Source organism: Grammomys surdaster, unplaced genomic scaffold (genome assembly GCF_004785775.1).
Source record: "Grammomys surdaster isolate TR1022 unplaced genomic scaffold, NIH_TR_1.0 174, whole genome shotgun sequence".
NCBI lineage: Eukaryota > Metazoa > Chordata > Mammalia > Rodentia > Muridae > Grammomys > Grammomys surdaster.
In genome coordinates this window covers 13534081-13546052 of record NW_021604622.1, presented here as the reverse complement: position 1 = coordinate 13546052, position 11972 = coordinate 13534081, and the positions used below count along the sequence as shown (strand labels likewise).

Below are 11972 nucleotides of genomic sequence, written 5' to 3'. Positions count from 1 at the left end.
TTGGTATTGTATACAACATACTCAGCAGAGATTGTGACTTCTGCATCTACTACTAAAGTATTCCTTTCACAAATAAATTAGTAGAGGGACTTGAACAATTAAGAACAATATTGTTCCCACATCCAGGATTCTCAGTAACATTTGATGATTGACTGCTGACACTTTAAAGTTTGTATTTTAACTTGTTCTTTTGCTTTCTATTAAATTATTCATTTTATACACACACACACACACACATACACACACACACAAACGCATGTTGCAACAGTGTATGATGCATCTGTGAAAGCTGACATAAGTAGGGTGGGAAGGTGCATCTTAATGGAATATTCCCTGTTAGTGCCATTACCAGGCATTCTCAAAGTCACCATGGGAGGTAAATATAAATCCAGTCAATGATTATTCCAGCCTGAAAACTGTCTGGACTCATACTGCCTATAAACTTCAAGAGTAAAAATGTCATTCAAGAAGAGAGAGAGAGAGAGAGAGAGAGAGAGAGTGTCTTCGCAAATATGAACGTGATAAAACTGCTGTACCTCCGGGTGTATTTAGCACAAGACCCGAGAACAGCAATGATTTCTGTGTGTGGTTGATTCTACCGCTCAAGGGGTTAGAGCACCGTTCTTGTCAATTTTTCAGATGATAAATGTTAAGTGGTTTATAATTTACAGATGCTTTCAGTATAAAGAGGTTCGCATATATTACGGTGTAAGAATGGATCGCAGAAGAGCAGCGCTTACCTGTCATCATTTTGGTCAGGGCTTTCAACATTGCTTAGAATGGGATTTTTTTTTTCTTCTCAGGTGCATTTAATTCGATTAGGTAAGAAGATAATTTATGGAGAAAGAATTTGCTCCTATGGAAAGAGAGAAGCTAGAGACAACATAGTTGTAAAAACTGGTTTATTTTTTTAAAAAATAAATACAAAAATATAAATATAAAACATTAGCAGATAGAATTTGATGAAATGAAATTGCACAAATGCTTGTATACCAGGCTGCATATCACACCTACTAACACCACATGTACATTTTTTTTAAACTTAATGTACAGAACAGGATACATCTTAAATGTTTTCTTCGTCTTTTCAAAGCTTCATTTGCAAGGGCAAGACGTGTATCTAACAGAAGCGGCTTGTTCGTGAGGTTGCTTAAGGGAGAACTATCCTGCTCAGGTTTCTTTTATTTACTAAGATGGACAACACTGAATTTCCATAGCTTTGGCTCTTGGAAGTGATTAAATAAAATGTCATATATATTCCATGAGTCGTCCTACAGGAAAGAATTAATATAATTAATGAACAAATTAAGAAATAAGTGGGAAACTTGTGCTGAGTGGCAGGAAAACTTTCTCCTGAATATCAAATATTGTGATGTGGAGACAATGTCTGCAAAGTTACTTTATCTCGTTGAACAGAACTCAGGTGCCAGGCTAAGCGTCTTTGTCGCTCTCGCCACCACCGTACATTTCTGCTAGTTTATTAAACCGAGGTCCCCATTCTCGGAGGTAATCGTAGTTTTGGTCTCCTTCAGTGGTACCTGATTCTAAGGAGCTCAGGGATTCGGCCACGGAGTCGTTTCCTTCATAGGCATAGGTAGCCAGTGAGTCGTAGGGAGGCGCAGTGGGGTCCAGGTCGTGCTCTTTGAGGCGCTCATTAATGAAATCCCGGACATCTGTGTTATCCGGGGCCGTAGGAGTCCTCCGTGGTATAAATAACGTTTCAGGAATTATATCCCGCCGGAGCTTTTTCTCCTCAATAGCTGCAGGATTCCTCAAGGTACCGATATCAAAGGCCTGGGTGTCCTCCTCTCCACCACCTTCGTCATTATAGCTCACGATGTTGTCTCTGATGTCTTCTTTGGATAGAATCAGAGGCTCTTTCTTCCGTTGCCTTTTCAGGGCTGCAAAGAGGACTACTATAACTTGAACAAAGACAAAAAGATGCGTTAGAACTTCCTTCACAAACTTCCAATCCAGAGCACAAGAGCATACCAGGCAGAAAGTGGTTTATACCTTGCATGGGAAGCCAGAACTTGAGATTAATTTTGTATTTTTCTTGAGAAGCCTAGCAGGATTTAGCCAGGTTGGCTAGTATGGTGATTCTGATTTAGTTCTACTACAAACTAGAGTACTCCTTAACTGCAATGTCTACTTTTTACTTCTTTTCCTAAGAACTATTTAAAGTAAGTTCCTGACAATATAGAAAACAATTTTTAAATGAATATCTTTCAGTCATTCTGTGGTACAGCATTCTCAAGGTCCTGGGTTCAATTCCAGGCACCAAAGTTTTGACATAAAAAAAAATTAGCCAAATTGAAGGCTATAACATGTCCACATATTTCCTTGTAGCCTTATACAATAAGCAAAAGTGATGCTCTTCACAAAATGTAGACTAATAACCTGAGTTCCATGGCTGTGCTGATGGATTTACACAGATTTTTATTTTACTTTATTGAAAGGCCTTCATGATTGGGTAAAAGGTGACTCTCTTGTTTAAAAACTGGGGAATTTTACTTATACCTTCCTTGGAAATAAATCCATGCCTTGTAAGAGAACTTACCACAATATTGTTAACTCAGGTGAGTTCAGACCGGAGAGTAAATTCACATCACATTGAATTAACTCCAAAACACAAATCTTTTCTTCAGAGAGACTCATTTCAAATAAGTAAAGATGTGCAAGGAGGAATATACGTCATTAAACTAACACACATACACCTACCTGTAGGAGAAAGTTAACGCAAATGCCATGGGTGGAGACAAGGCTTTCTGCCTACTGTCTTTAAACATTTTTATTATTGGTCATTTAAGATATTTTGGAGAAACAGATGTGACCTCATCTCTGTCTAGGAAAAAAAAATGTTTTAACCAAGTAGGGATCACTATTACTTTGTTGTCTGTTGATTTATATTAATCAACATTAATTGTTTTGATTGTTTTAATGTTTGTACTTCGGGTTTTGAGAAGAGCTTCCTTAGATATATTCATACACACAACACAATGCGTGATGTAAAGATGTTCAAACCTTAGGCTTCATACTATCAGGGAAATGTATCTGTTCAGTAAAAGCTTCCAATACAGAAGATAATGGGACCTGTGAGGCCAGCTCCAGTCCAAGCTAACGTCCCTGCTTCCTGAAATAAAGTTACAATATCTTTCAACTCTACTCAATAGAGAGAGCAGGACTCAGCAGCGAATAAATACATTATTTTTACTTCAAGACCAGTTAAAAAACAATCTACTCCTTGTTATAAAATCAAGGAGCATTCCTGGTGGCCGGTTCAATCAGGTGAATGGTTGTTCGACCAGATTTCATGGAAAATATTAGAGGAAGGCCCTTCATGCACTCATTAGGAGAAAAAAAGATGAGGGCAATCTGCAAATTTCTCTAGAGAACTGAGCAACAACGTACTCTGGCTGCCTGGCCTTGAAAGATGTGGACAGTACTTCTGATCTTCAGACCCATTATGAGTTAGGATAACAAATTTCAACAATTTGTGCACTTTTTAAAAAACAAACAAATTGATTTAAAAAAAACTTGTGGTAGTGTTTGGTACACTGTTTGGTAAACAATAATAACTTAATAAAAACTTGCTATTAACACTTTGTTTTCGGTACCCTTTTTTGAGAATACTTTTTTTTTTTTAATCATAGACTGTATTCTGTGTATGGATTCTCCTCTCCGAAATTTTCCAAGATCCTTCTCACCTCCTTACCAAATTCATACTCTTTCTTTCTCTCATTAGAAAAGTCTTCTAAAATAATAGAAAAAAACTGGAACAAAACAACAACAACAACAAAAAACATTTAAAGAGGGAGAGAGAGGAAAAAAGCACAGGAAGCACACAAAGACTCTGGGGTACATAAATGTGCACCTAAAGATACATGTGCAAAGAACAGGCACACATAAAAACAACAAAAATAGAAACCATAATATATAAGTAAAAGACATGTAATGTTAAAAAAACTGATAACCCATTATGAGACAAAAACTTAAAAGATTCCATTGAGTTCTTTTTCTATTGGCTATCTTCTTCTGAGCCTTCTCTCAAGTGTGGTCAGTTGGTTACCATTATTGCTTTTACTATAATACACTCTCATGAAAGATACATATTTGGTGGGTATTTTTATTTAATTCCCACAGATAAAATTCTGCTACATCAATTACCATAAAGAAGATTTTCAGTCTGTATATACTATGACTAAATAAAAATGTTTCTAGGTTACTAGTAAGCTTCAGTTAACTTACATGCATCTTTAAACTTTAGCATTAGTTAAGAGGTGGTGTGTTTTGATAGTGATATTCCCTATACAATTTCAGACTGCATTAGTCTTCTTGGAAGACCATCGCCTTCCTTCCACACTTCTTACCCAGCAGAATAATGATGCAGAGGAGAATGGCTATCAAGGCACCAGTGCTGAGGCCAGCAGGAAGGAGCAGGGCTTCTGCACTGCAGGACTGCATGTTGCCTTGGCTGTCACAGGCGCACACACGGATCGTCAGGGTGCCAGTGCTGCTCTGAATTGGGTAGTCATTGTCAGATATCACCACCGGCAGTAGATAGGTGCTTATTTCATGACGGTTGAAGCCATTCTTTCTGGTTAAAATTCTGGCCGTGTTATCTAAAATTAGGATTGCAAATGATTCAGAGCAGTCAATTTGTTTCAGTGTTCACTGTGGTTTTAAATAAAAAGAAATATGAAGTTTTAAAACTTATAAACAATGAAGTTTTCTATTCAATATTCATAATGCAATTTAAACTAGGCAAGGCATACTAAATAATAAGAAGACTCTAGTCCTATGCATTGGTCTTTATTAATTTTGGGAAAGAATCTTGCTATGTAACACTGGATGGACATGACTAAGATCAGTTCTCCTGGTCCAGCGGCTGAGCATTGTGATTACAGAAATGCAGCCCCATGCCCAGACTCCATTACTGGGTCAGTTTCAAATGATTATTATTACATACCGATAAATATAAGAATTCGTTTGTGAAATCTGTACAAATGGTAAATACCTTAGCAATTTCAAAAAGCAAGCTTTTATCAAGGAAAATAGTCATTTAAATTGTTTAAATTTATATATAACTTGGGTGTGTAATTTCACATAACAAAATATGCTTTATTCCAACAATTATGAAGAAAATATGATCCAGAAAGCACATGAATCAATAGTTATCTAAACCAATTAAGATTCTAATGTATAATCAAAGGTTAGCAAATATTGAATATTTCTCAACACTGCTTCCAATTGTTAAAAGTATGAACATATATATATATATATATATGTATATATATATATATAACTATCAGTGAGCAACTTGCTATAACTGTTATGGTAACAACAGTAACAAATAACATTTCAAAAACTACACAATTTTAATAAATTCAATCATACAATTAATTACTAATCAGCTGGTGAAGAATTCCCTATTCAGATAAGTTACCCAGTTTTCAATATGAATTATAGGTGAAGGTAGAGGTAGTTTATTCTAGACTCAAATAACCACCATTTAATGACCATGAAGTACGTAACTTTCTATCTCGTTTTATTGTCAGATAAATGTAGATGAATGTAGTCTTGATTCTCAAAAGGCTGTCTACATGGCCAATAGAGAAACAGGAGTCAATCAGTGGTTAAGTCAAACAAACAGGACAGAAAATGAAAATTACAATTGTATCCTGGATCGGTAGGTGAATATAATAAAAAGTGTTTCTAGTTTGTTAGAGAGATGTCAACTATCTGAGGAAAATCTACCCCTCAAGCATTAATATCTCAAATTAAAATTTGCATACATATTAGCATGTTTAGTCTATATGTCTTTTAACTTCTTGAATCTTTTGAGTATTTTGCAATATTTTTGTCATATTTAAGAGCCAGTCATTTTTGTTTTAAAATATCTTTATGATTCAAAGTTTTATGAAACAATATTTTTGAATTGTGATATACATTTGATTTACCACAGAAATAAATTAATTTAAGAAAGGATTATCATTAAATTTTAGATGTATAAGATCAACGTATGGACAAACATGAGGAAATATCACAAAGGCTGTATCTTTTTATAGATTAATATATAATTACAACTTCTTTAAATCTTGACCCAATAACAAAAAATAATAATGTATATAAAATAAACTTAGATCAGATATTCCACCGAATTTAATGGAATACTACCAAGTGAGCTCTTAAGGTTCTCATTTGTATAACTTTATTCCTTGTTTTGAGTAAATTATAAAGGATCAAGAATTCTTTCTAATATAACAAAATGATAATCTATGTTAAAAGTTAACTGAGGCGAGTCTTAACTGTTTTCTCCGGGAGGTTTGAAAGGCTGCGCCATGACAGAACCAGTCCTAACCTATCTCTCTTTTTAATATCTAGTTCTCAGCTTCACAAGAAAAGAATCTAAATTAAATAAACTCAGAAATAAGTATTGTCAGTTCATTCCTGAGGATTCAATACAGACAGCTCTAATCCAAAATCTATGTATAGGTTACCAGGTTCAGCAAATTGAAATTACGCTGGATGTTGTTCATCTGAAATTCAGAAACAGTGCAGAAACAGTGTATATTAACTGCCAAGTCCATGTTACACTTTTCTAATCCAATTACTTTATGTGTCTAGGGTGACAGAAAACATGGACACTTCAAATCTTAAGATTTAGTGAAACGTGTCTCAAAGGGATAATTTCTCTTTGACTCACTTATTTGTTATGTGAACATTCAACTGGATGAAATCTCTTGGTGAGTAGCTAGCATGATGTAAAATGGTACAAGGCTTTAAGCTATTTTATGGCACTTTGGAACCACCTTGAGAGAATACAGCCAACTGGCTTTGCTAATACATCTCAAACACTATGAAGAAAGTATTGTATTTTTGCCAAGGTGCTTATAAGGTTTATTTGACATACATCGGCAGCCACAGTAAGGCAACTCTATCTTCTTCCATCAGAAGCAGAGGTTATTATTTGCCACTAAATGTATTAAATATAGACGGGTTCTAATAGCACACTAACCCGCATGTTCGTGTGGGTGAGAGATGTGTATAGTTTAGAGTCCCATAGTTCTCCTCACACGTATTTGTCAACATTTTAAAAATCATAACTGTTTCCACATTGTGCATCTAAAAATGCTTTATGCCTTTTATGAGAACGAAAAAGAAATAATTTCAGAGATATGAAATTTATCTTTTACAAAAGACAATAGCACACTTGCCTCTGTAACAAGAAATATATGAATGCTTTCTCAGGATCCTATGCCTGTTTTTCCTTCCTCACAATCATCTTTTAGTTCCCAGTAAATAGGATACTATCATGTTCCATCAAAGTTTGTATAATAGATATGCACATAGTCTTTCTTTCCTATAGCCATTCATGTCCTATCACGTTTGCAATATTAACAAATTATTTGTAGCCTTTCTAATGATTTCAACATTTCACTTTTCCTTGAATTCTTATAGTTTTATAATTCATTTTATTATTTAAAATTTAAGGGAGCAAATAACCTCAAACGAGATATTATTATAATGCATTAATACATATGGATAGGAATAACTTTTTAACTTTTTTTGTAATATCTGTTCTTATCAGCTTTTTAACTTTTTAACCATACATCAAGTTTATACATAGCATAAATAAATGAATTGATACGTTGCAATAATCCCCATCTTTTCCTATTACGCATGAAAACAGTACAAAAATGACCTTCATTATCTTGTACTGTGAAGTTCGGATTCACAGCAGCCAAGCTGAAGAAAAACTTCTGTCCACCTAAGGGATCATCTTTGTCAACTGCACTTATGGTCTGTATCAGCTGCGGGAAAGAAAGCATTACAGTCATCACATGTCTATGAATAGAACAGGAATCATATGTGAAATTTTGAAAACATATATACAAATAACATTATAATGTCTGAACAGGCTTTATTTAAGAATACAAGATTGCACACAAAGGCGTGCACACACACACATACACATTTTAAAATGAATAAATATATTAAATGAAAGGGAAATTCCTTGTATTTCAAGTTAAAAACATAGCACCTTATCTTGCTATGGACGTTACTTGTTACCTTCATTATGGCTTCACTATACATGTGAAGATGGATCAAGCACAGACATGTATATACTCTGATGTTACTTTAATTCTTTTCTACTTATATGCATCATGTTTTAAGAAATTAAATTTCAAATAACATCCGAAGCCTACATTTATTGATGCTTGTCTTAACATTCAAACTTATTCTTAATTAAAAGAATACAATTTTAAAGCTTTAGTTTATCATTATATGCATATTTGGTTAAAATATTTTCCTGAGTTTTTGTTGACTTAACAAGGAATTTCAAGCTTAAAACATAATGTAAGATAATTCGACACTGAACAAATTATTATCACATTATATTAAATTACTTTCCTTTCAAAACATGTTTTAGCAATAGCAGTAAAAATAGCCTACTTATTATACTTCAAATTATTTATTTCAAAGCCATTCAAAAAATTTAATTAAACCACACAAAGCAATATGGTATTTTCTAGACATAATGAACAAGTATAATCATTTGAATGTTGAAATTATTTTAAAACACTATTAAATCATGGTTGACTAAATATTTATTATGATAACAATAAAGAGAAATAAATTATAATAGAATCAAATAGCACAGATATATGAATGCATTCAAGACAATAATGTAGAAAGAATAGCATTTGGAAGGTGCTCCTTGAAACTTTTTAATTTATCTGTTTCTTCTCCCCTAACTCTCCTTCTTTAACCATGCTTTACATTTTTTTCCTTTTAAAATAGTGATTCATTAGTAGTATATTGAAGAAAAAATAAAAGACATAAATAAAATAACAGAGATGGACCAGTAGACATTCTCAGTCACTAAGATTAATGCTAATACAGAGAGATACTAAAAAATATTTAGAAGCAATGTAAAAGTTGAACAAATGTTCCTTTAAAGAAAAATTACAAGGTCTCAAAATAACATTTGTAACTGTTATTCCAAATTACAATTCCAGTCTAGACCAAGTTAATTTATTTTTAAGGACCAATGTCTAGTTGTTTATATATATGTGTGTGTGTAGGAAATTGTGAGATATACCTGGCATCTGCAAATGAAATATATATACTAATTGAAGATTGTAGCACCAATGCATTAATGATTAGTTGTTAATTGAAGCACTTTTTACAACTCAGTGCTATCGAAAGGGGAATATGCTATTATTAAAGGGACAATAAATAAAATGTCACATAGCTGCCATTCCATCTCTCATTCCAGAACTCATGCTCATTACCCAGCTGAAAGTAAGATTTCCTCTGGATCATGAAGCACCCATTATTTTATTCCATTTTAATGCTAGGAAAAAGAAATAAACAGACAAAAGCTAATGCTGTTGGATATGTGTTTGATAGAAAACATGCAGTTCAGTCCTTTAGCAGTAACAAGGTTGACTTTTTATTTTATTTTTTTATTAGATATTTTCTTTATTTACATGTTAAATGTTATCCCCTTTCCCAGTTTATCTCCTGGAATCCCATCCCCCTCCCCATGGTTCTATGAGGGTGTTACCCCACCCACCCACCCACCCACCCGCTTCTGCCTCTCTGTCCTGGCATTCCCCTACACCAGGTTATCGAGTCTTGACAGGACCAAAGACCTCTCCTAACAAGGCCATCCTCTGCTACATATGCGGCTGGAGCCATGAGTCTCTCCATGTGTACTCTTTGGTTGGTGGTTTAGTCCCTGGTACTTCTGGAGGGTCTGATTGGTTGATATTGTTGTTCTTCCTATGGGTTTGCAAACCACTACAGCACCTTCAGTTCTTTCTCTAACTCCTCCATTGGGGAACCCATGCTCAGATCAGTGGTTGTATTTTCACATTCTACTGAAACTTCAAAGCTATTTCAGTGATTCTAATTGTGATGGTTTGTATATGCTTGGCCCAGAGAATGGCACTGTTGGGAGTAGTTATGGCCTGATTGGGGTAGGTATGTCACTGTGGCTTTGGACTTTAAAATCCTCATCCTAGTAGTCAGTCTTCTACTAGTAGCCTTCAGATCAAAATGTAGAACTCTCAGTTCCTCCTGTACCATGCCTGTCTAGGTGCTGATCTGCTCCCACCTTGATGATACTGGACTGAACCTCTGAACTTGTAAACCACACCCAATTAAATGTTGTCCCTTATAAGACTTGCCTTGGTCATGGTGACAGTTCACAGCAGTGAAATTCTAAGACACTAATATAATGAAACAAGGGTAAAATATTGGTGCATTGTTTGATACACAAAGAAAACAAAGCATTTGCTACATTTGAAATATTTAACTTTTTCTGTGAGAAAATTAGTATTTTCAGTGAACATTTTGCTTTATTCTGATAAAACACACCATTCTTGGTGGTTAGACATGGACCTGAATACCTGAATATTGGTGTTTGTTTGTTTATTTGTTTGTTTGTTTTTGAAACTACATGTTGGATATTTTGGGTCTGATAAACCCTTGGCTACCACTTTACTTCATGTGTCATGTCATTTGACAAATTGATTTAATAACATCCTTAGGTACTGAGGAGTAAACATAAGCCCCATGCTCCCTGGAGATCCTTTGAAAAGACTCTCTGAGATGTATATGCTACTTTGTGCCCTTGGACATGAAAAATCTAACCATCAGCTAAAGAATTTGATATGAGTGAAGGAAATCGATACAGGAAGAGCCAGATTAATCTTCCCATTTCTGAAGACTATAATTTCTGAGGTGTGGAGTATGAGTTAAGTAGCCCAATTGAGGCAAACAAGAAGAATCCAGTTAACTTCATATCAGTGGCAAGATTCACCCTTTCTAAGTAAAATGCCCTTTCCTTATATCGAGAAACTCGCGAGACCATAGGCAAGGGACGCAAAGGCAAATGTGAAGGCACGCAGTTTTATTTCTGACTGACCCATTTGTCAACACACCCAATGAGCATGCTGTACATCTAAGCATTATTTAAAGAACACTTAAATTATAGGGCCACTGTCTGGATTAAGGTACTCAATAAACGACACAAGCATGCCCAGAAGTCCAAATGCTCAAGGCTTAGTGAGGTAGTTTAGATAATAACCAATTTGCTTTTGCTCATTTAAATGTCATGACTTCCAATCCCGAACTCATAGACTTCTCACTTCCACCATGGTTTTGTTTTTGAGAAATAAACACTATGTAGGTGGGAAAAACTTGAACTCATGATGCCCCAGTCTCTGTCTTCAAATTTTTTGGAATACTGACACATGCCATAAAAGACCACTATTGATTTCAGTATTCATATGTAAAAACTTTGTTTAAACAAAACCATTTCTATGCAATCACACTAAAACTAATCTGAAGAAAAACTGTCAATATGGACATATGTGCAGATGTGGGCAGCTAGAAAAGACTTAATCATATTCTTAATATTAAGGTTGTTAAGACTGGCTAAATCATTTTAAGACAAATTTTTGATAATTTTCCTTCATTAACTATTTTCAAATATTCAGAAAATCTTGGAACATTGGGTTAGCTACAGTGAATGAGAGAGAAAACAAGGAAATATGCAGCATTTCTTATTTTGAATATTTTGAATATATCAGTGTATCAATGTTTATGACTCAACTTTCCTAAAAGATATCTCTTTAAAAATCAAATTGAATAATCATGGAGTCGACAGTGTATGAAGTAGTAGCAAAGTGGATAATTCATCACTTACAGCAAAGATTTTAACTTAAATCATGCTGAGCCTGTTTGGCCAAGAACTATTTGGAATAGTACTTTAACGGTAGACATTGCTTCATTAAGAAGAAAGTTTGAAGCATCCAAGTTATTTAAATATTCAGAAATAAACATTTCCATAACAGTTCGGGTTAAAAAAACCCAATTACAGTAATTTTACTCTTTCCAACAATAGACAAGCTATTGAATTCCCATTACAATATTCACGAGAACAACTTGAGTTATTC

The 11972-nt window shown here is 34.4% G+C and overlaps 1 protein-coding gene across 4 annotated transcripts in view; it reads right to left on the bottom strand.

Moving 5' to 3' along the window:
• Nucleotides 1-885: 885 nt before the first annotated feature.
• The window catches only part of Cdh10 (cadherin 10), a 181761-nt gene continuing 170674 nt past the window's right edge, over nt 886-11972 (bottom strand). For 2 of the 4 annotated variants that reach the window (XM_028767577.1, XM_028767578.1), the window contains exons 10-12: nt 7706-7814; nt 4371-4622; nt 886-1922 (exon numbers count right to left, since the gene is read on the bottom strand). In XM_028767577.1, the coding sequence (XP_028623410.1) occupies nt 1432-1922; nt 4371-4622; nt 7706-7814 (852 nt within the window). In that variant the 3' untranslated portion in view covers nt 886-1431. The remainder of the gene's footprint in view (nt 1923-4370; nt 4623-7705; nt 7815-11972) is intronic. The other 2 variants (XM_028767576.1, XM_028767579.1) reach the window with 2 other exon arrangements.